Source organism: Coloeus monedula (assembly GCF_965178545.1).
Source record: "Coloeus monedula genome assembly, chromosome: 18".
NCBI lineage: Eukaryota > Metazoa > Chordata > Aves > Passeriformes > Corvidae > Coloeus > Coloeus monedula.
The window spans coordinates 4,627,393-4,651,614 of NC_138798.1; the positions used below are offsets into that span (position 1 = coordinate 4,627,393).

A 24,222-nucleotide genomic window follows, 5' to 3' on the forward strand; every position below is an offset into this window, starting at 1 on the left:
CCCGTGCTTCCCTCGGGGGCGGCCCTGGCACCGCGTGGGCTCCGGCCCGGGCGGGGGGGGACACGGATGGACACACGGAGTGACCGGTGACACCGCACTGACCGGGGAGCCCAGCGTGACCAGCGGGGCTGGCAGCCATGGTGAGGGGAGGGTGAGGGGCTGAGGGGGCCGTGGCGCTTCTCCCTCACCCCCGTGCCCAGCTTTGACGGGGATAATCGACCGCACTTATCGGGATTTGTGGGGGGCCCGTTCAATGTCCCCTCCGCGGTGTGAGGGCCGGGCTGGGGGTCGCCATCCTGAGGGTGCTGTGAGGGCCGGGCAGGTGCGAGGCCGCCCCCCCGGCCCCCTCACGGAGCTCCGGCGCCGGGCAGGGAAAACAGCTCCGGCTGAGGGCAGCTGGTACCGGGGGCTGCGCTGTTGGAGCTCTGGGGCCGGGGCCGTGGTTTCGGGGACGCAGCCGCGACCGCGGTTCTCCCTCTCCCCCAGGGCCCGTGAATGCTGCCTGCTGCGCTGCTGCTGCTCGCTGTGCTTCTGCTCGTTTGGGCCAAAATGTCCAGCTCTCGGTGCGAGCAGGAGAAGGAGCCGGAGGAGAGCCCCGCGGGGCCGCCCCCCGCAGCCGGGCCCCCGGCGCGGCCGAGCTCCCCGGGCCCGCGGGCCGGGCGGGCGGGCGCGGAGCAGGAGCGGCTCGGCGTGTACAACCCCGCCGCGCTGCGCCGCCCGGCCCTCGCCAAGTTCGTGCTGGGCTCCTTCGACGACAACTCCTCCGATGACGAGCTGATGGCCACGGCCTTCAGGGTGGGCCGGAGGCGCAGCAGCCTGGCCGGGGTGGGGGGCACCGTCTCCGAGCCCTCCGCGGTGAGCGCCGTTCTGGAGCCCAGCGCCGGCATCAGGTGAGGATGGCAGCCCCCAGGGGCGGGAGCGTGGCCGGGAAGGGATGTCCCAGTTCGGGAGGGTGGGTGCTTGTGGTGGATGCATTGCTGTTGGTAAAATTGCGGGGCACATGTGCTGGTGCTCGTCGGAACCCCAAGGTGATGCCCCCAATCCCACTGCCTTTGGGGGGAGAGCCAGTGTCCTTGGCTGTGTGACAGCAGTGCCACCTGCATGACTGTGGCAAGGACCAGGGCAGGGGGTGCCCCCCCCAAATCTCTAGTTTGGATGTGGGGCAGCTCACTCCCTACTGGCTGCACCGGGCAGCTCCCATGGGAGTGCAGCTGACATCCAGCAGAAACAACTGGAAGCCAAATCCCTCTGCCTGCCTCCTCTGGCTGCTCTGCCGCAGCTAAAAATAACAAACCTTTGACTGCAGGGACGTGCTGTGACACTTGACAGCCCAACAGTGGCTCTTGCCACGCTGGGTTTGGGGTGGTGTTGCCAGCAGTATTCCTGCTGCTCCTCCATGCTTCCACAAATAAGGAATTTTCCTTGTGTCCTGCCTGAGTCACGTTGTAGACGTGGTTGGTGACCTTTGCAGGACAGGCTTTGTAGGGGGTTTGGGGCTGGAGGAGGGCTCACTGGAGTGGCTCTGGGCTCTCTGGGGTGGCCCTGGGCTCAGTGTCAGCCACCACATCCCACCACAGGCCCAGCATGTCAGGGCTGCACCTGGCAAAGAGGAGCCACAGGAAGATGGACCTGCAGCGGGATTTTTCCGTCGCCTCCCCAGCTGAGTTCGTCACCCGCTTCGGGGGGAACCGTGTCATCGAGAAGGTCTGTCCCCACACGTCCTTGCTTGTGCCTGGGTAGAGGGTCACTGCTTTTCACAGGGACACCTTTGGGTGCTGCCTGAATGTCCTGTGTCTGCCGGGCTCGGAGCAATGGCAGCCCAGAGCTGTTCATCCCATGGCTTCACTCGCTCTCATGGGCTGGGAGAGGGAACCCCATGCAGCAGCTTTGCACAAACAATGGCCAAAGTCCCATCCTCAGTTATCCCCAGTGCCAGACATCAGAGATGTCGTTGAGGAGCCTCATGCTCCGCCGGGATGTACAACCAGCTGTCGGGGAGCTCCTCATTAACACATCCCCCCTGCTTTGCTCCACACCCATCCCTTGGGGCAGCAAGGACAGGGTTCACCCTGCCACCCCCTTGTCCCTGTCCCCCCAGGTCCTCATCGCCAACAATGGCATCGCAGCAGTGAAGTGCATGCGCTCCATCCGCCGCTGGGCCTACGAGATGTTCCGCAACGAGCGCGCCATTCGCTTCGTGGTCATGGTCACCCCCGAGGACCTCAAGGCTAACGCGGGTAATTCCTGAGAATATCCCAAAAGGGAAGTTCCCTGCCTGGGGCTGAGGCAGAGTGGCCCTTTCCTGCACAGCCTGGAGTCACACACTTTCCTCCTGTGCAGCCAAATCCTAGAGGAAAGATTTTTTCCCCGCTGCAGCCTCCCCAGGATGGAGGATTTGGGAAGGGGTGCCACTCAGGGATCTGGCTCCCCCTAGCCCCTGTGCTGTCTTGCAGAGTACATCAAGATGGCAGATCACTACGTGCCTGTCCCTGGAGGGACCAACAACAACAACTATGCCAACGTGGAGCTGATAGTGGACATTTCCAAACGGATCCCAGTCCAGGTAGTGGCCATTCGTGTGTCTCCCACCTCTGTCCCAAGGGAAGTTGCTGGGCAGAGGGGACACCCCAAAAGGGGGTGATGTCCCTGCATGCTGAGGAGCTGGGCACAGTGGGAGATGCCAGTGCAGGGATAATGCTCCCACTGCTGCTTCTCCTTGTGCCAGGCGGTGTGGGCTGGCTGGGGACATGCCTCGGAGAACCACAAGCTGCCAGAGCTGCTGCAGAAAAACGGGATAGCTTTCCTAGGTAAGGTCACACTGCTTCTCTGTGCTGGGTGTTGGGCTGGAGTGTGCACTCACAGTCACTGCCAGGGACACTGCACTGGGAATGCCCCTTTGGTGTCTCTGGCATGCCCACCCCATGGAGTGGCAGTCCTCAGGCTGGGGCATTCCCAGGAATCCTGCTGTTTTCTGGGTTTTCCAACTGATGCAGTATACACAGAGGGACATCAGGTGGGAGCAGACCTTGTGGGATTCCCAGCCTGAGCTCCCCGTGGAGAAGGGTTGAGCTTCGTCCAGAGATGGGCAGTGGGTTTGGGGGGGGGTTCCCGCATACCCAGTCCTTGCAGAAGGCTGGTGGGGTTGGCTCAGTGATGTGGGGATGGGCTGGTGGGTTGGGCCCCCCTCAGCCCTTCTCTCCCTCTCTGAAGGTCCCCCCAGTGATGCCATGTGGGCGCTGGGGGACAAAGTTGCCTCCACCATCGTGGCGCAGACTCTGGAGATCCCCACGCTGCCGTGGAGCGGGAGCGGTGAGTGCTTCCTCGCAGCCCCCACACCCTCCCTGCTCCCCCCTTCCCCTCCTCCTTGCCTCTCTTTCTGCCCAGAGCAAGCACCAGGATTGGGTCCTTGGCCCAGCTGGCCACACATATTGGGGACCCCACTGCAGCAGCTGGTTTGGGCAGCGGGATTTTGGAGACGGGGTGCATGGAAACAAGGGAAATGATGGAATCCTCAGATCCCTGGGCACACCCAGTGTGCCACCCCAGCTGTGCCACCATGGTGGTGACCATAGCCCTGGCCACATCTGCAGGTCTGGTGGCCCAGTGGTCCGAAGAGGACCAGAAGCATCAGCAGGCCATCAGCATCCCCCTGGAGACGTACGCGCAGGGCTGCGTGAAGGACGTGGAGGAAGGTCTGGAGGTAAAGCTGAGCCTGTAGGCAGCTGCTTATCTCTTGCCCAGCATGATTCCTCCTCAGAACCTGCCTGCCTGCCTGCCCTGGCCCTTCTGGCCTCCCAGCACGTCACAGTGACACAAGGCTGTGGCAGCAGCAGTTTGTCCCTCTGCTGGAGGGATGTCACTCGGGATAATCCCGCTCAGGGATGCCTGCAGCTGTGTGGGCTGTCAGGGTGGTGGGCTGCGGTCCAAAACACTGCAGTCACCCCAGCCCTTGACCCTCTCAGGTGGCCACGAGGATCGGCTACCCCCTGATGATCAAGGCAGCAGAAGGTGGCGGGGGCAAAGGCATCCGAAAAGTGGAGGCAGCAGAGGAATTTAGCGCCTGCTTCCGGCAGGTGAGAGGTGCTTGGAACCCCCATCCCTGTCCCCATCCCAGCAGGATCCTGCTCCCACCTGGAGTACCTTCCACTTCCTTCTGGAACTCTGTCTCCATCCTGGGATGAATTTTGGGGCATGATGCCAAAGCACGACCCTCTCCCCCGCTGCAGGTGCAGGCAGAGGCGCCCGGATCCCCCATTTTCCTGATGCAGCTGGCGCAGCACGCGCGGCACCTGGAGGTGCAGGTCCTGGCAGATGAGTACGGCAACGCCATCTCCCTCTTCAGCCGTGACTGCTCCATCCAGCGCCGCCACCAGAAGATCATCGAGGAGGCACCGGCCACCATCGCTGCCCCCACCGTCACTGAGGTGATGGAGAAGGTGGGTGGCCTGGTCTTGGGGCAGCACCAGGTTTTAGTGGGAAACTGGGCTGGGTTTATTGGGGTTTTAAGGAAGGGACCCCTGAGCTGAGCAGGACTCCGTGTCCAGGGTGGTTGGGCACAGGAACAAACTCCCCAGGGAAGTGGTCACAGCCCTAAGCCTGCCAGAGTCCAGAGAGCGTTTGGACTCTCAGGCACATGGTGGGGTTTTTGGAGCATCCTCTGCACAACCAGGAGTTGGGTGATGATCCAGCGGGTCCCTTCCAAGCCAGGATGCCCCACGATTCCATGATGCAGGGGTTTCCCTCTCCCACAGTGTGCTGTCCGCCTGGCCCAGATGGTTGGGTACGTCAGTGCAGGCACCGTTGAGTATCTGTATGGGGAGGATGGGAGCTTCCACTTCCTGGAGCTGAACCCCCGGCTGCAGGTGGAGCACCCGTGCACGGAGATGGTGGCGGACGTGAACCTCCCGGCTGCCCAGCTGCAGGTACCTGCACACACACACAGGTCACTCCAAGGGTGTTAGAGGAGGCAGTTTGGGGATTTAGGGAGGAGCACTGGGCTGGAGCCTGGCAGAGGGAAGCTGCCCCATATCCCATCGTGGAGGGTGCAGGTGAAAGCAGTGTGGCAGCTTTCCTTCTCCTCTGGCTTCCCGCTGGGAACTCTCCATTCAGACTCTCTGTCAGTGTCTCCCTGGCAGCTCAACCCTTGTCTCTGCTGCAGATTGCAATGGGCATCCCCTTGCACAGGATAAAAGACATCCGGGTGCTGTATGGGGAGAGCCCCTGGGGGGACACCCCCATCTCCTTCCACAGCCCCTCCAACCCCCCCGTGCCCAGGGGCCACGTCATCGCTGCCCGGATCACCAGCGAGAACCCCGAGGAGGTGAGCTGGGGGTTGGGGTGGGGACAAGGTGACTCTGCCACCTGTGGGGTTGATCTGGGCAATGTTCATGGGATCAGTGCCATCCATGGGGGTTCCCCTTCCCTGTCTCGCTGCACGAGTCTCAATCCTGGTTCCTCCATCTCTGCTCTGTCTTGGCTCAGGGTTTCAAGCCCAGCTCGGGGACGGTGCAGGAGCTGAACTTCCGCAGCAGCAAGAATGTCTGGGGGTACTTCAGTGTGGCAGCAGCTGGGGGGCTGCACGAATTTGCCGATTCCCAGTTTGGGCACTGCTTCTCATGGGGAGAGAACCGGGAGGAGGCCATCTCGTGAGTGTGATGGGATGAGTTGGAGGGTGGGTGTCCTTGGGAAGAGGCACAGTCGGTGTGAGCTGGGAAAAGTGTTTTTATCCAACAGGACCAGAACGGTGCTGCTGTGCTAAGCACCTGGCTGGCTGGCCAAAGCCAGAATTTTTTGGACTGTGGTGGTGCTACGGCCCCGGTTCATCCAGCTGATCCTCCAGGAGATGTTGTAGTGATCTGCTGAGCATTGCTTAAAGCCTGTGAGCAGCAGTGTCCATTCAGGAACTGAGCAGCAGTTTCATTCAGGGCTGTTTCATGGCCAGGTTGGATGGGGCTTGGAGTAACCTGGTCTAGTGGAAGGTGTCCCTGCCCATGGCAGGGGGTGGAACAAGAGAATTTTTAAGGTCCCTTCCAACCCAAACCATGCAGTGAAGCAGGTTGAGCGCCTTGAGTACCTCTCTGAAGGTGCTGGGGGCTCAGGAGCTCATCGCCTCAGGAGCTCATCGCCCCAGGCCCTGAAGCTCCCATATTCCCTCTGCTGAGAGCCACCTTCTCAGTCATTAATGAAGGGCTTTGTCCCTAAAAGGAACATGGTGGTGGCCCTGAAGGAGCTGTCTATCCGTGGGGATTTCCGGACCACGGTGGAGTACCTGATCAAGCTGCTGGAGACAGAGAGCTTCCAGAACAATGAGATACACACAGGCTGGCTGGACGACCTGATCGCTGAGAAAGTGCAGGTGGGGGTGTCCAGCTCCCAGGGTCACCATTCCCCTTCCTTGGGATAAGACCCAAACCCTGTTCTTTTTGCCCCCACAGGCAGAGAAGCCGGACACGATGCTGGGGGTTGTCTGTGGTGCCCTGAACGTGGCGGATGCTGCTTTCAGGACGTGCATGACTGACTTCCTGCACACGCTGGAGAGGTGCGGAGTGGGGGCTGCTCGGAGGGGGTTTGGTCATGGGGGAGGCACCTTTCACCAGATCAGGTTGCTCTGAGCCCTGTCCAACCTGGCCTTGAGCACTTCCAGGATTGGGGCAGCCACAATGGAGACATGAGTGTTGCTCTTCTGGGACATCTTCCTTTCGTTTTTGCTTTGCAAATTTAGTGAGAGTAGTGCTGTGACAGGCAGGGACAGTGTGGCTCACAGCTCTGGCTCCTCAGCTATCACTTTGTCTGGACATTAGGAAAGGCTTCCCATGGCTGGGAAAACAGCTTTCAAGGGGAAGTGGCTTGGCTGTGCAGCTTGCTTTTGTTGTTCAATATCAAGGTTATTCCTCCGGCCTTGGAGGATACCCGGGGCTCTCCCATGCACCTTATCTGAGTGTTTTCCCATTGCCTGGCCTCCCTCCAGATCCGGCTGTGCATGGTGCTCACGTGGGTCACTTAAAGCTGACACTTGTCCCCTCTGGTCACCGTGATGCCCTCTGTCCAGGAGGGAGCACTGCTGACATCCCACATACTTGGAGAGGCTGGGAATGCCTGGGGCCTGATCCCTCCGTTGTGTTTCAGGGGCCAGGTGCTGCCAGCAGCCTCCCTGCTGAACATCGTTGATGTGGAGCTCATCTATGAGGGTGTGAAGTACATTCTGCAGGTGAGGGCAGCGCCATGCTCCCCCCAAACCAGCCACAGCGCTTCTCAAGGGGTCAGGGATGTGCTCCTGTCCTGAGGGAGAAAGGTGAAATAAATACAAGGTTGTCCTTTAAAAATGTGCAACATAAAAATGAGGTTAATAACCTCATAACCGTAACAACCTCGTTTTAACCTGACAGACATTTCCATACACCCTGTTGCCCTGAGTTTATTAAGGGACTTCCTTTTCTTGCTTTTAAACCCAATTAGTTGGACTTCATGCAAAACTCCCTACTCACAATGAAAGTAGCAGGTGAGCCATGTGTTGCACCAGCTCTGGGCTGTGTGTTAAACCGGTTCTGGGCTGTGAGTTAAACCAGCTCTGGACTGAGTTGAACAGCTCCTCGGTGCAGCCTGAAGTTGTGCCTCCTGTCCTCCCAGCCCAGCCCCATCCTGTGGCAGCAGCTATTGCCCTGAGCATGGCGAGGTGCCCCCCCCAGCCCCAGTGTCATACATGAAATCCCTATTTGTGCTTGGTCTTTGCATATTAAGTGCTTTAAATTATTAATTTTGAGTTAATTATTTTTAAATTGAATGTTACAATTAACCCATCAGCCCAGGTACAAAAATCCAGTTCCATTATCAGTGTTTCTGTTTGTTTAAAGTTTATTAATAGAGTTGCACCTTTCCCAGTTAAAATTTTCCCAGTTAAAAATCACAAACTTGCCCCTTTTCAAGCTACAAACCACTGGTACACCATAAGAGTTACCTTTCCTGTGTTTACTGTATACTTTTACAAGTGTTCTGAGGTGTGTTGGATGTATTTTAATACTTTTTGTAGGTGTTTCACTTGCATTTTGATTCCAAGGCCAAAACCCCCCCACCCAGTCTTAATAGCCAGCAGCTATTTTTAGCTACAGAGCTATTACTCTGCAGGCAAGTTCCATGGCAACCTGAATACCTGAATTTTAATGAAGGTATTGTATTCCCTTATCTTTAACTGATACCACCCCCCTTGACAACGATGAGCCATTGGTGGACAGAGATGATCCATCAAAGGGAAAGCACCAATCGCCTTGGACCGAAGGGGCGGGCTGTGGGCGGATTGGGGCGGAGCAAAAACTATAAAAAGGACGAAGCCGAGAGGCGGGTGCTCTTCTCTCTTCCCCTCTTGCTCTCTCCAGACTAGCTATGGGGGACATCGGTGCTGGGCATTAAAAGCCTTACCCCTTTTAAGGGGCTTTTAGTAATTTTTTAAGTCAACCCAGCACTGCAAGTTTTTTTCTCTACCTGAGGTCTAGTGCTGTCTCAGCCAGAAGATCTCAAATCCCTGCGCTCCTGGGGCATACCATCTACCGAGCCATAGGATCCCAAATTTTTATATTTTTCTGATTTCTGTAATTTTTCAATTTTTTCTGTTTTCAATAAATTAATCTTTTTAAGAGTTGTCTCATTTCTCACACCCAGCCTCGCTATTCAGTGTGTTTGGGGGTTGCACTGAGGGTGTCCCCTGCCCGCAGGTCGCCCGCCAGTCGCTGACCACGTACGTGGTCATCATGAACCGCACGCACATCGAGATCGACGTGCACCGGCTCAACGACGGCGGGCTGCTGCTCTCCTACGACGGCTGCAGCTACACCACCTACATGAAGGAGGAGATCGACAGGTACCCCCTGCCAGGGCCCCCATTCTCCCTCCCCGATGGCCAGCAGCCGGCTGGTGACACCTCTCCCGTAGGTACCGGATCACCATCGGCAACAAAACGTGCACCTTCGAGAAGGAGAAGGACCCGACGGTGCTGCGCTCGCCCTCCGCGGGGAAGCTGCTGCAGTACCTGGTGGAGGACGGCGGCCACGTGGACGAGGGGAAGGTTTTTGCGGAGATCGAGGTGAGCTTTGCAGAAGATCTGGAGAAGCAACATTCGGCAAAGACGGAACCCCGCAGCGCTGCCGTGATGCTCGTGGGATGTGCAGCCCGCGGGTGCTGCTGGCTCGGTGACGGTGTCCCTCTCCTCCCCAGGTGATGAAGATCATCATGACGCTGGCGGTGGAGGAGGCGGGGCGGCTGCGCTACATCAAGCGGCCGGGAGCGCTGCTAGAGGCCGGCTGTGTCATCGCCCGCCTCCAGCTCGATGATCCCTCCAAAGTGAAGCCTGTGAGTCTGCTGGGGGGTGCCAGGCTGCTGTCATCTCCTACTCAATCCCGGTCGGCATCCTGGAAGTGCTCCCTACGGGACAAAACAGAGGAGGTGCCCTGATGGGGCATCACAGTGATGGTCATGCCATGTCTTTGGGCTCTGCTGGGGCTTAGGTGCTGCTCCATATGGATTGCTCTGATTCCTCGGTGTGGCAGGGGCTCACATGCACTAAAAATGTGCATTTATAGCACTAAAATCCCCAGTTTTTCTGCATTATTTTCATGATGGACACTGGCACATCCACAATGCTGAATGTCAGGTGCTTCCTCTCTTTCTAACCCAAAGCAGGGGTTGTGCTGGTTCCTTTGGGGCAGCTGCAGCTCTCAGGGGCCCTGTCAGCAAGGCCAGTTCAGCCCACCTCCCTCTGCCCTCTCCAGGCACAGCCGTTCACAGGGGGGCTCCCAGCCCAGCAGACCCTCCCCATCACTGGTGAGAAGCAACACCAGATTCTCCGCAACGTGCTGGACAACCTGACCAACGTCATGAATGGCTACTGCCTGCCCGAGCCCTACTTCAAGACCAAGGTGGGTGCCAGGCTGTCTCATGCAGTTGCCACACGTTTGCCATGAGGGCAAGTCGGGCAGCACCAGTGGGAATGGGCAGCACCACCTCCTGCTCCCACAGGTGAAGGAATGGGTGGCACAGCTGATGAAGATCCTGCGGGACCCTGCCCTGCCCCTGCTGGAGCTGCAGGAGATCATGACGAGCATTTCGGGAAGAATCCCGCTGGCTGTGGAGAAGTCCATCCGGAAGGTGATGGCGCAGTACGCCAGCAACATCACCTCAGTGCTCTGCCGCTTCCCCAGCCAGCAGGTGAGTGGCAAAAGGGGCTCATGCCCTCTTAACTGGAGCCAGCTGGGAGCTCCTGCCTGAATTTGTGCTGCCAGGATTTTATAACAAATTAAATGAGTGAGGGAAATCTGTGGGGGTGCGTATTTTCTACACGTGTTTGGTTTTATTTGTGTATTTGCATTGATTTGTGTGTTTCTTTTTATATTCATTTGTCACTTTGCATTTTTCATTTTGGGGGAAAAAAAAAACCACAGAGAAAGGCTCTGCATGGAGTAAGGAAAGGGGGAGCTGGCAGCCTCATGCCCCTGAGCCACCCCATACCCTGTCCTCTCTCCCCACAGATTGCCAACGTGCTGGACACCCACGCGGCCACACTGCAGAGGAAGGCTGAGCGGGAGGTCTTCTTCATGAACACACAGAGCCTGGTGCAGCTGGTGCAGAGGTGAGCCCTGTGCTGTCTGTGACCCTCCTGTCCCCCCACGGCCACCTCCTCTCAGCTCAGTGGGCTCTTTGCTCCCCAGGTACCGCAGCGGCATCCGGGGCTACATGAAGGCAGTGGTGCTGGACCTGCTCAGGCGCTACTTGCAAGTGGAGACACAGTTCCAGCATGGTGAGGTCTTGGGGCTCTCTGGGGAAACTGCAGGGCTCTCTGGGGGCTGCAGGGCTCTCTGGAGGAGCTGCAGGTCTCACCAAGTCCTGCCCCACAGCTCACTATGACAAGTGTGTCATCAGCCTGCGGGAGCAGTGCAAACCCAACATGACCCCTGTGCTGGAGAGCATCTTCTCCCATGCCCAGGTGGCCAAGAAGAACCAGCTGGTGATCATGTTAATTGTGAGTAAAGCCCATGCCTGAGACTCCAGGAGCAAAAGCTGGTGGCAGGGAGGAGCCGAGGCAGCTCTGCATTGCTTGAAGTGTCCATTCCTGCCTCGTTATCCCTTTATTTTAATTGCCTCCCCTCTGTGGTGTTGTGTGATTATACTTGGGTCAAAGAGAGCCCATTTTAGTGCCTTGGGCCATTGGCTGCATGGGGCTGGGATGCAGGATGAAGCCATCCCATGTGGGACTGGGATGCAGGATGAAGCCATTCCATGTGGAGCTGGGGTTTGGGATGAAGCCATCCCGCACAGTGAGGAGCCTGAGCTGAGCCATGGTGGTATGACATTGCAGGACCAGCTGTGTGGCCGTGACCCCACGCTGACAGATGAGCTGACGACCATCCTCCACGAACTGACACAACTCAGCAAGACCGAGCACTCCAAAGTGGCGCTGAGAGCCCGGCAGGTCAGCCAGCATGATGTGGTGCCATCCCATTCCTGTCCCCATCCCTGTCCCCCATGCTCCCAGCTCCTCTCTGCCCTGGCAGGTGCTCATTGCGTCTCACATGCCCTCCTACGAGCTGCGGCACAACCAGGTTGAGTCCATCTTCATCTCTGCTATTGACATGTATGGACACGAGTACTGCCCTGAGAACCTGAAGGTTGGGAATTGCTTGTTTTTCCAGAGGGAGTTTGGGTGGCTTCGGGGAGGGATTCTGGCTGCAAGTGGTTTAGTCTTAAAAATAGCTAAAAAGCACTCAAAGTCTTGCTGCAGTGGCTGTGTGGAGCAGAGGAGGGGTTGCACCCCAGTGCTGCCAGTCCCCATCCATTGCTCCACACTCTGGCAGGGAACAGACATGTGGATTCATGTCTGGCTCTAGTGGTGTCGCCATGGTGGGCTGGGTGTTCCAGGGCACCTTACTGAGTTCCACATTGAGGGACCCCCTGAATAGGGCAGGGAGGTCTCACTTCATCCTTGCCCTAAATTTTGCTTTCTTCCCACAGAAACTGATCCTGTCAGAAACCTCCATTTTTGATGTACTTCCTGTGTTCTTCTACCACACCAACGAGGTGGTGCGCATGGCAGCGCTGGAGGTGAGGGCTGGGGGGCACAGAGGGGGCCTGAGGATGGCATGGGGGGCCCAGGGGTGACAGGGCCACAGCGGTACCTCCTGTGTCCCCTCACAGGTGTACGTGCGGCGGGGGTACATCGCCTACGAGCTGAACAGCCTGCAGCACCAGCAGCTCTCTGATGGCACCTGCCTCGTGGAGTTCGAGTTCATGCTGCCCTCCTCCCACCCCAACAGGTACAGGGGTCCCTCCCACACACCTGTCCTGCTCCCCTGGACTTTCCACAAAGCTGGCGAGTTTGTATCATCCCTTCCATGCAAAGCGGGAGCTGCCACTGCACTGTCCCGTTGGCAGTGGAGCAGGATGAACCCTCTCCAGGTCAGGGTCCCCTGTGGGAGATGTGGTCCCACACGGTGCCTCCCCCACAGCTGACACTTGCTCCCCATGGCAGGATGTCAGTCCCTATCAGCATCTCCAACCCTGACCTGGCCCGGCACAGCACTGAGCTCTTCATGGACAGTGGCTTTTCCCCCACAAGCCAGCGGATGGGAGTCATGGTGGCCTTCCGCAGATTTGAGGACTTCACAAGGTGGGGGTGCAGGGACATGCCTGGCCAGTGTTTGTGTATTTTGGTTGCCACTGCAGTTGTTGGAGAGCAAAATGGGGTGGAAGAGTCACAGTTGGGGGCAGCTGGGCGGTGCTGGAGGCAGCTCCAGTTCCCACCACAGCTGCAGACTGGGTATTCTCAGTACAACACTTACCTTGTGGGGACACCAGGTGGCTTTTGGGGACATGTAGAACCTGGAGCACAGGTTAAACCCCTCTGCCCATGAACACAGCAGGGCTCAGAGCTGCCTTTCATGAGCTGTGGGTTTGCCGTGGGGCTGTTGTGCTGGTACCTGTGTCCCTGTCACACTGTCACAGTGGGTCCCTGGCACTGTCCCTTCAGGCAGGGGGTGGGCACAATGTGCTGGCCTGTGACCCCATCCCTGCTGTTTGGGCAGGAACTTCGATGAAGTGATCTCATGCTTCGCCAACTCTCCATCGGACAGCAGGCTCCTCAGTGAGGCACAGGCCACCACCTACGATGAGGAGGATGCCAAGGTGGGCATGAAGTTGCTGCTGATACCCCCAGGTGGTGCTGGGACAGCAGTGATGCTGCTGGCCAGGGTTGACTGTAGGGTTTTGTTGCCAGAACATCCGTGAGGAGCCAATCCACATCCTCAACATCGCGCTCTGCTCAGCTGACCACGTGGAAGACGAGAAGCTGGTGCCCATCTTCAGAGCCTTTGCCCAGTCCAAGGTCTGTTACTGGGGCTGGACCCTCTTTTTGTAAGCCTTGCAAGCCAGAACACTGTACCCCAAGGCACTGCCTCCTCTCCATGCCATGTACCCCAAATTGCTGCAGCTTGGGTTTTGTTTGCTGCCTTGGTGGAGATGTTTAAGCTCTCATGACTGGTGGCATCTTCTGTTTCCGTGTAGAAAAATATCCTTGTTGAGTATGGTCTCCGGAGAATCACGTTCCTCATTGCCCAGCAGGTGAGTGCAACAGCCTCTGACATCTATAAATACCATCACCTGAGTGATGGATGGACCCACTGTGCTTCAGGAGCTGGGAATTAATTAATGAGCCATTCAATGAGTGATTCATCTCCTGTATCATCCTTTATCCTGCTCATGTTTCCAGTAACATGGCTCCTGCAGAGCCACAGAAGCCATCACAGAGTAGAAGCCCAGAGTGGTTTGGGTGGGAAGGGACCTTAAAGTTCATCCCATTCCACTCCCTGCCATTGGGTGGAACTCTGCACTATCCCAGGTTGCTCCAAGCGCCATTCAGCCTGGCCTTGGACACTTCCAGGGATGGGGCAGCCACAGCTTCTCTGGGCAGCCTGTGCCAGGGCCTCACCACTGTCACAGGGAGGAATTTCCTCCTAAAATCCAACCTAATCAATCCCTCCCAGCCCTTTTCCCTTTGCAGGAGAGCAAAGCCTGCCAGGTGTTTTTTCTTTTTAATGGAGAATCAGAACAATCCTCCGCAGGCCAGGACTATTCATGTTGTCTTCTCTCTCCCTTTTGCCGCAGAGAGAATTCCCGAAGTTTTTCACATTCAGAGCCAGGGACGAGGTAAGATCCTGTGGGAGCAGTGGGAACGGTGCTGGCGTGGCACCGGCCCGGCCCTGGCTCACGGCTGTGCCTGGCAGTTCGCAGAGGATCGGATCTACCGGCACCTGGAGCCGGCGCTCGCCTTCCAGCTGGAGCTGAGCCGCATGCGCAACTTCGACCTGACGGCCATCCCCTGTGCCAACCACAAGATGCACCTGTACCTGGGGGCTGCCAGGGTGCAGGCGGGCGCCGAGACCACCGACTACCGCTTCTTCATCCGCGCCATCGTGCGCCACTCCGACCTCATCACCAAGGCAGGGTGGCACAGGGGTCTGCGGGGACACAGTGAGGGTGCAGGGGTGGCCTGGCCCCTGCTGAGCCACCTGCTCCATCACAGGAGGCCTCCTTCGAGTACCTGCAGAACGAGGGCGAGCGGCTGCTCCTGGAGGCCATGGATGAGCTGGAGGTGGCCTTCAACAACACCATTGTGCGCACTGACTGCAACCACATCTTCCTCAACTTCGTGCCCACCGTCATCATGGACCCCTCCAAGGTGTGTTTCTTGGGGTCCTGCTTCCTCTATCCTGGAAAGGTTCCCTTGATGTGGAGATGGAGGTTTTGTCATCCCCTGTGCTCAGGACCACCCGCCACCATCTCTCCCTGTCCCCTGTGGAGAGGGTGGATATCAGCACCAGGCCCAACCAGGAGGCATGGAGAGAGGGAAGGATCTCAGCCAAATCTGAAATGGCTCTTTGGGGTGGAGATGCAACAGGGCTGCTCCAGCCTTGGCACGGTGTGCTCAGTGTTGTCCCTGGGGCCACTGACCCAGCCGTGTGCCATCCCGTGCGCAGATCGAGGAGTCGGTGCGCTCCATGGTGATGCGCTACGGCAGCCGCCTCTGGAAGCTGCGGGTGCTGCAGGCTGAGGTGAAGATCAACATCCGCCTGACGCCCACTGCCACCGCCATCCCCATCCGCCTCTTCCTCACCAATGAGTCTGGATATTACCTGGACATCAGCCTCTACAAGGAAGTGAGGGACCCCGGCACTGGCAGCGTGAGTAACCCCAGTGGTGACTGCAGAAACCCAACTGCGGCTGCCTGGGTGATGCTGGGCTCCATCAGAGCTCTGGGGGGGCTTCTGCAAAACTCCTTGTGGACCTGAAGTGCTGGTCTGCCCAGAGCCCCCAGACTTCCAACAGCATTCCCACAGCTGGATTGGTTTCATTCCTATCTGTCTGCATCCAGCTGGATTCCTTGGGGTGGTGCTTTGTTCAAAGTGTGCTGAGCTCCATCCAGTTGGATTCCTCAGTGTGATACTTTGCTCCAAAATGCGTTGAGCTTTATCCAGTTGGGTTTCTTGGGGTGATGCTGGTGTGGAGCTGGGCAGTTTTGAGTGCTGAAGGTGAAGGTCACTGTTAGGGTGTCACTGGTACTGGCAGCACAGTAGTGTGACAGTCCCCTCAACAGCAAAACAATGGGTGGAAAATCACCTTGGCCAAGCAAGGGTCAGCAGTGCTCCAGCAGAAGAGTCACCATGACATCCAGGGAAGGCAACCAACGCTCTGCTCTCCTCTCCAGATCATGTTCCAGTCGTATGGGGACAAGCAGGGGCCGCAGCATGGGATGCTCATCAACACCCCCTATGTCACCAAGGACCTGCTTCAGGCCAAGCGGTTCCAGGCACAGTCCTTGGGCACCACCTACGTGTACGACTTCCCGGAGATGATCAGGCAGGTGAGTCTGGCTGAGCAAAAAGAAGCTCCAAATTACTGTGTTTGCTCTTCATCCCCACCCTCCTCAAAAATTCCCACCTGATGAAAACGTCCCTCTCCTTGAGCTGTCAAATGAGAAAACAAAAAGAGCCCAAGCCCCAACACTTTTGGTTATGTGAAACATTTCTACACCAATTCCTAGCTCTTGAAATTCCTGAAACTAGATGGTCTTTAAGGTCTCTTCCAAGCCAAACCATACCAAGCCATGTGCTGTGTCTCCACAGGCTCTCTTCAAGCTGTGGGGCTCCTCGGACCTGTACCCCAAGGACGTCCTGACCTACACTGAGCTAGTCCTGGACTCGCAGGGGCACCTTGTGCAGATGAACAGGGTCCCTGGAGGGAACGAGGTAGCAGGGAATGATTTGGGAATTGGGCAGGGGAAGCAGGTGGGAATGGCTGGTGGCTCCATCTGGCTGTGTTTAAAGCTTGGGAGATGCTCCTCAACCATTTTGTCTGTTGGTTAATGCCACCTGCAGCTCAGCCCTTGTGTCTCTTGGCCATGGCACTCAGTGCTCTGGTCTAGCTGACAAGGTGGTGATTGGTCAAGAGTTAGACTCAATGATCTTGGAGGTCTTTTCCAACCTGGTGAATTCCATGATTCTGGGATTCTTGGGAGGATTCTGCCCTGTAACCTTGTGCTGTTTCGAGCCAGGTGGGGATGGTTGCTTTCAAAATGAAGCTGAAGACCCCTGAGTACCCCAAAGGCCGGGATATTGTGCTCATTTGCAACGACATCACGCACAAGATCGGCTCCTTTGGGCCTGAGGAGGACCTGGTGTTCCTGAGGGCCTCGGAGCTGGCGCGGGCCGAGGGCATCCCCCGCATCTACATCGCTGCCAACAGCGGCGCCCGCATCGGCTTCGCCGACGAGATCAAGCACATGTTCCAGGTGGCCTGGGTGGACCCAGCTGAGCCCTACAAGGTGTGTGGGCACCTCCCCTCCTTCAGCACAGGGAACAACAGAGGGTTTACCTGGGGAAGGAATGACCAGAGCTAGACCAGGATGTCAAATTGTGGGTTTGGAACAGGGGGTGAGGCCACACCTGCACCCAGCACCGTGGGGATGGTTCCTTTGGCTTCTCCCAGGTGGTGGAGGTGGAGGTGCCAGTGCTAGCATGGCTGCTCTGTCCAGCTCTGGTCCCTGAGCTGCTGCATAGCATGGTTTGGGAAAGGGCCATGTCCCACATGAGTATGTGTATGTGGGGCTCCCCAACTCATCCTCCTCCTTTTTCTTTGCAGGGCTTCAGGTACCTGTACCTGACTCCCCAGGACTACACAAGGATCAGCACCATGAACTCGGTGCGCTGTGAGCACGTGGAGGAAGGCGGCGAGTCCAGGTGAGTCCCATATCCCATGAGACACACGGAGATATCCCAAGCTCTGCCCTACACCCCACCAGGATGCAGCTCCCACCTCAGCATCCTGCCAGGCACATCATACAGGTGAGTGCTTCCCACACCACGGCTCCACTTTCCCCACAGGTATGTCCTCCTGGACATCATTGGGAAGGACAATGGATTTGGGGTGGAAAACCTGAGAGCTGCTGGTACCATTGCTGGGGAATCCTCCCGTGCCTATGATGAAATAGTGACCATCAGCATGGTATAGCTGCTCCCCTTCCCCTCTCTGCTGCTCCCCTCTCTCCTGCTGGCTCTTAGTGTCACCCTAGGAGGGATAATGGGCTGCAACAAGGAGGCTGAGCCCGTCAGAGCAGCCTTCTCCAGGTGCTCGTGGTCTGTGCTGCAGCCCCAGTGACCCCACGTGTCCCTGTGTGTGTGCCCAGGTGACCTGTCGTGCCATCGGGATCGGTGCCTACCTGGTGAGGCTGGGCCAGCGCGTCATCCAGGTGGAGAATTCCCACATCATCCTCACGGGTGTCACGGCTCTCAACAAGGTACCAAGCTCTGGCTGCATGTCCTTCATGGCACTGTCCTTCCCACCACTACCTGTGTGGGCTTCTTCCCTGCCCCATAGGAAGAGGTGGCAGCTCCCTGTGTATCATCTCATGGGACCTCTCTGGGGGAGCTGCAGCTGTGCTGGTCTCACTGAGCAGGGAGAGAATGACCCCACACAGCTTTTTGGTGTTGCTTTGGGGGCCAGGGAATTGCTCCTGGGGCAGGGTGGGATGGCAGAGGTGCCTTGGGACCTCTCCCCAGGGACAGGACCCATCTCTGGGTAGAATCCCATTGGTTTGAGCTGAATTGAAACTGGGTTCACTAAACCTGTGCAGTAAAGCAGGATCCTTTCACTTTAACATCAGCCTGGACAGAGGTGGAAATTCAGCCTCAGCCCAGAGGGAATGTGCCTGTGCAGAGGTTTGGGCTGACAAACAGAGCAAGGGAGCAGCTCCTGTGTCAGCAGAGCCCCATGCATTTCCCTTGGGAACTCTGTCTAGGTGCTGGGACGGGAGGTTTACACATCCAACAACCAGCTGGGAGGAGTGCAGATCATGCACAACAACGGCGTTTCCCATGTCACCGTCCCAGATGACTTCGAGGGGGTCTACACCATCCTGCAGTGGCTCTCGTACATACCCAAGGTAGGAGGGTGCTGCAGGGTGGAGGTGGGGGGTGTCACCCATACCTGGCTGGTGACCTGCCCTCGGGGTCTCCCCTGCAGGATAACCAGAGCCCAGTGCCTGTCACTGCCATAAGTGACCCTGTTGAAAGAGAAATTGATTTTGTCCCTTCCAAAGTCCCCTATGACCCCAGGTGGATGCTGGCAGGGAGACCCCATCCAAGTAAGTGAGAACAACCCAAGGCCTCTGCAGCACTGCTCCCAAATGCATCTTGTAGGTGCAGAAGGTGCTCTTGGCTGCGGGTTGGTGCTCAGAAGCCCTTCAGTGCTCACCCTTGCACCATTCCATGTTCTCCTGTGCTCCACAGCTCTCAAGGAGACCTGGCAGAGTGGCTTCTTTGACCAGGGCAGCTTCATGGAGATCATGAAGCCATGGGCTCAGACCGTTGTGGTTGGCAGAGCGAGGTACTGCTGGGAGCAGGGATGGAGCTGGGATCCTGCATGTGTGCCCACTCACCTTCGAGCCCTGGCCGTGGCACTGCTTTTGGGATGGTGGAAGGGGAGCAGCTCTCTAGTGGGGCTGGGGTGGGAGGGAGCTGGCCTTGCTGAGCCCACCCTGCCCTGCTGCAGGCTGGGAGGTCTCCCCGTGGGCGTCATCGCTGTTGAGACCCGCACCGTGGAGGTGACGATACCCGCCGACCCCGCCAACCTGGACTCGGAGGCAAAGGTGAGTGGGGTACAGCTGAAGCCAGGTGGCATCTGAGAGGAGGCTGGAAGGGAGGGAAGTGGAATAGCAGTGATCCTTGAGCATGTCTTGATTTTCCTTAATTCAGGTGAAATCAAGGATGCTGGGGTACTTTGTTTTCTTCCAGCTGTTTCATGCAGCATTCCAGGAAGAACTGGCACAGTCTCAGCTGCTCACTGTCTTTTCCAGATAATCCAGCAGGCTGGGCAGGTGTGGTTCCCAGACTCTGCTTTTAAAACAGCCCAGGCCATTCGGGATTTCAACCGGGAGCACCTCCCACTGATGATCTTTGCCAACTGGAGAGGCTTCTCCAGCGGCATGAAAGGTACCCGTGCTTGGGATACCCAGATTCCCATGGTGTGACAAACCTCTGCCACCCCTGCCACCCCACGGGGTCGTGGGACGGCCCAGCCTACCAGGGTCTGCACCACTCTGGGATGTGGGGTTGGGCTGGGGAGGTCATGGGGCATCGCAGTGCACAGGTCCCATGGGTTGGTGGCTTCCCGCTGGTTGATTTTGGGGTGCTTTGTGTCTCCAGTGGAGAAGGTGGCTTTGGGCAGCTGGGAGGAGGCTGGGGCAGTGGCAGCTGGGACACCCAGCCCCCGAGTCCATTTGGCTTTCAGACATGTATGACCAGATGCTGAAGTTCGGCGCCTTCATCGTGGACAGCCTGCGGGACTTCAAGCAGCCTGTCCTGGTGTACATCCCTCCCCACGCGGAGCTGCGCGGCGGCTCCTGGGTGGTCATCGACTCCACCATCAACCCCCTGCACGTGGAGCTCTACGCTGACAAGGAGAGCAGGTCAGCATCCAGAACACCTGTGGGTCATCCAGAACACCTGTGGATCATCCAGAACACCTCTGTGTGTCAGCTGCCTGGACATCTTGCCCTAGAATTTATTCTCCCATGCAGACCTTGCTTTACCGAATGTCCCTTCCAGGGGAGGCATTTTGGAGCCTGGAGGAACAGTGGAGATCAAGTTCAGAAAGAAGGATTTGGTGAAGACCATGAGAAGGATCGATACAGTCTATGCCAAGCTGGTGGAGCAGTTGGGTAAGGGAAGGAAGGGAGTTTTGGGTTGTGGACATGGGTAGTGTAAGTTAAACATGAGGCTCAAGCACTTCAGTGGCAACCACCAGGAGTCCTTTGGTGTCCCTCTGGAAAAATTCTTTGTGTCTTTTCTGTTGGTGGAGCTGGGAGGATGTGGTGCTGCTTTAGAACACCTGTATCTCCTGGGGGCTCTGTCAATGGGTTAAATGGGGCTGGGGTCTTCTCCCGTGCTTTGAGATGAAGGATGGCCGGGTTGAATCGGTTCCTGATGCACTGGGAGCTCCTTGCCCCTGTGTTACAGCACAGTCCCACAAAGTCCTTGCAAATGCCGCCTCCCCTCTCCCGTGGCAGGCGCTGAGCGCGGTGCGACCTCTTGGTGGCCGTGGCCTCTGTGGCTGTGGTGTCAGTGCGCCAAGGAAAGAGCCGTGGCTCTGGGCGCGGTGGCTGATGTGGGAGCACAGAGGGGACCCCGTGGTGGCATCACCAGGGGGCTGCTCAACCCGCTGTGTCCCACAGGGACCCCCGAGCTGTCGGAGGGGGAGCGCAGGGAGCTGGAGAAGCAGCTGAAGGCGCGGGAGGAGCTGCTGCTGCCCGTGTACCACCAGGTGGCCGTGCGCTTCGCTGACCTGCACGACACCCCGGGCCGCATGCAGGAGAAAGGGGTCATCACGGTGAGCCGGCAACAGGGGAGGGCTCTGAGGTGACAGACAAAGGCGGGGAGAAAATCCCCTTCCTGTGACATCCCTGCCCCGGGGCTGCTCTCTGCCCTCCATCCCGCCGGAGCTGGGAGCGAGCAGCCGCCGGCAAACCCGGGCTGTGCTCCGGTTTCCGCAGGACATCCTGGAGTGGAAGAGCGCCCGTTCCTTCCTCTACTGGCGGCTGCGGCGGCTGCTGCTGGAGGAGATGGTGAAGGGGGAGGTGCTGAAGGCCAACAGCGAGCTCAGCCACATCCACATCCAGTCCATGCTGCGGCGCTGGTTCATGGAGACGGAAGGAGCTGAAAAGGTACCTCCAGCCCCCGCTTCCTGAGGCACCTCCACAGCCAGGGCATCTCGAGGGATCTCACCTCGTTCTCCCATCATTCAGAGGTTTCAGTGGTGCCTCAGTGTGTTGTGGGAATGTGTGAGGATGGGCGGTGAAGCAGCCCTGAGCTGGGGCTGGCTCTTCAAATCAGGTGACCCCAGTTGGGTGCTGGTGCTCAGCGATGGCAAAGTGGTCCCCAAATAATTATTTTCTGCCATGACAGGGCTTCGCAGGGCAAAAGTGGGGTCTTTAGCATTTGAGCTGCTCTCAAATGACACACACATTGCTGTGACTGCCTCAGGAAGTAGGACCTGCAAGAGAACCTGTTTGCATTTTAAATGGTTTGCAAATGTTTCCTGAATTTCAGCTTGCAGATTGAACTTTTTACCCCGTGGCTGCAACATGGGGGAGTGTGCCGTGCCATAGGTGCAGGACTGGGAAGAAAAATCCCAATGCCTGCATTTGAGGCTCCAGGAGGAAGGGGGAGTTTGGGCTGTGCAGGCATCAGGATCCCCTGCCCACGGTGCTGCTTTCCCCAGGGCTACCTCTGGGACAACAACCAGGTGGTGGTGGAGTGGTTGGAGAAGCACATGCAGCAGCAGGATGGCACCCAGTCGGCCATCAGGGAGAACATCAAGTACCTGAAGCGGGACTACATCCTCAAGCACATCCGGAGGTGAGTACCTGTGGGAGCTGGGATGAGAAGTGGCATGCTGATCCCTGGCGTGGGACCAGCAGGGGATGAACACGAGACAGTTCTCACTTGGGCCTCTCAGGAAATTGCCCTGTGCCTTGCAGCTTGCTCCAGGCCAACCCCGAGCTGACCATGGACTGCATCGTGCAGATGGCTCAGCACATCACCGGGCCACAGAAAGCCCAGGTCGCCCATCTCCTGTCCAGGGTGGACACTGATGATCCCTCCTGAGCTGGGCAATTGCCATGGGGTAGGAGAAGCACCAGGACATGACCAGACCTCACCTGCCCACCTGGTTCCTCAGCCCTTGAACTGAAGCCTTGGACTCTTGCTCATGTGCCTAAATAAAGGACATCAGTGCTTGTATTTTAAGCCATGGAGATGGTCTTGCCATCCATACAGAGTCCCCTCTGGCACTGGGGGTGATGCCCAGAAGATGAACTTGTCCCGAGCCAAGCCTGGAATCTGGACCTGGTGCAGAACTTGGTTTTAAAAAGAATGTAAAATATTTTCCAGTTTTAGTTGCCAGCCCTGGCCTTGGTCTTTCAAACAAGCACCAGGTCAGACACATCTCACCACACTGGACAGAGCTGGAGGCACAGACCCCTGGCCAGGGCTGGTGTCCAGCTGGCTGGCCTCAAGCTGACTAGGCACCAAGACCAGGAAATGAGAAGCAGCCTCCAAGTGATGCTTTATAAACTGCAAGGAGCAATTTTTGTCATCCTTTCCCTTGCTGGGGGGCAAAGAGTTGATGTGACCACGAGCAGCTGACGGCCCAGGAAAGACCTAAGTGAGCTAATCTGGGAGCTGCTCCTGTGGGAATGTCCAAGGATCCATCAGAGTCTGACTGACCTGACTGTTCCTCTCATCCATCTCATGTCCCTTCTGGCTCCTGCAGAGCATGGAGTGGAGGAGGATGGCTCCAGGTGCTCCTGCCCCAGTGACCTGGCTCCTCCTTGGAAGCAGCAGAGCCAGGGGGAGCTGTCACCTGCTGGGACCTGTACCCTGCTGCTCAGGTAGCCTTTAACCATCTTGGTCATGGAAGGGAAATTTGAAGTTTTCCGGTGCCTCTGGCTGTGTCATTTCCCCAGCACAGATTTACCCTGGGCTCAAAAGGAGGAGGTGGGATGGCCACGGAAGATGGGAGACCTGGCTCGAGAGAGAAGGTGTTGGACACCTCCTGGGACTGAGCTGGGGGGTCCCACAGGGCCTGTGGGAGCTCTCCCTGTCCTGGGGTGGGGATGGGAAGGGTCTTGGGAGTCGCTTCCTGGCTGGAAGGTGTCACTGCTGACAGGCAATAAAGTGAGCTCAGCTCCCAGGGAATTCCCTGACCTCCGTGTCTTCTGTCATTGTCCTGAGCTGGGCCTGGTGCCTGTGGCACTGGGCAGCCCCTTCCCTGTGGCACAAGACCTGTTTGGGGTGAGGCAGCTCCGAGCATCCCTCCTGCCAGCCCCTGTCCCCACTCCAGAGCTTTTCCAGGCATCTCAGAGGGTTCCAAGAACAGAGTGACACGATGGAGGAAGAACTCTTAGAGTAAATACCTGTAAACTCTTGCTCTCCTGGAGGATTTGAGCCAAGGATCCACCTTCAACTTGGCCATAGGGTCTGCAAAGGGGAATGAAGCCTGGGAAAGCCCAGCATGACACCAGAGGAGATCTCACAGGGACACCAAGGCAGGCACCACACAGCACATCCAGAATGCCCCAGGCGTAGTGCTAAGAAATATTTATTTAAAAAAGCAAAGACATCGTAGGTGACACCAGTCACAGCAAAGGATCATTAATCACATTTGACCTTGGACAATAAATTAGCACGTGGAGCATCGTGGTGCCCTTTGGAAGAGGTTGCCAAGGAGGGGTGTGCTGGGAGGAAACAGGCACAGATGTTTCCAAGCCCCTGATCTTCATATTTTCAAGCAAGAAAGTGCCCTTTGGGGCCACTCCAGCATCCTGCACCCTCCAGCTTTAATCCATGGATGGGTGTGGGAGAGAAAAGCCTGGGAGCACCTGGATACAGCACCGGGACAGTCTCTGAATGCACAGGAACAGACAAAACCCAAGATATAAATATCACTTTTTTGCTCACAGAGGTATAAGTAGACTAAATGCTAAATTCCAACATATTCCAGATGTTTCATCCCATTATTTGCAGTGTATGTTAACAAGGACAAAGCAGGGTTTGAAAATTTTTTTTAAAAGCTACATTAGCCTCAGGTTTTTTTTAGTTAATTATCAAAGACTATTATGAAAGGTACAGT

General features: G+C 57.2%; 1 protein-coding gene across 1 annotated transcript; it reads left to right on the plus strand.

The window, feature by feature from the left end:
• ACACB (acetyl-CoA carboxylase beta) lies at positions 1-23,296 on the plus strand. The gene is made up of 53 exons (XM_082293233.1): positions 1-140; positions 487-890; positions 1,578-1,704; positions 2,099-2,237; positions 2,454-2,563; positions 2,726-2,807; positions 3,211-3,309; positions 3,591-3,700; positions 3,963-4,073; positions 4,227-4,436; positions 4,752-4,922; positions 5,159-5,320; positions 5,482-5,645; positions 6,205-6,355; positions 6,435-6,538; positions 7,126-7,207; positions 8,706-8,851; positions 8,923-9,073; positions 9,205-9,339; positions 9,759-9,905; positions 10,006-10,194; positions 10,515-10,615; positions 10,695-10,783; positions 10,881-11,005; positions 11,342-11,455; positions 11,538-11,651; positions 11,995-12,084; positions 12,178-12,296; positions 12,512-12,649; positions 13,065-13,164; positions 13,256-13,363; positions 13,543-13,599; positions 14,143-14,184; positions 14,262-14,477; positions 14,561-14,716; positions 15,015-15,218; positions 15,743-15,898; positions 16,161-16,283; positions 16,589-16,858; positions 17,176-17,273; positions 17,418-17,538; positions 17,720-17,830; positions 18,332-18,475; positions 18,556-18,676; positions 18,822-18,918; positions 19,084-19,180; positions 19,388-19,523; positions 19,822-19,999; positions 20,139-20,251; positions 20,765-20,919; positions 21,083-21,253; positions 21,811-21,947; positions 22,070-23,296. Exons 2-53 carry the CDS (start codon positions 496-498, stop codon positions 22,194-22,196), a joined length of 7,113 nt encoding a protein of 2,370 aa, XP_082149359.1. The 5' UTR covers positions 1-140; positions 487-495; the 3' UTR covers positions 22,197-23,296.
• Positions 23,297-24,222: the final 926 nt, after the last annotated feature.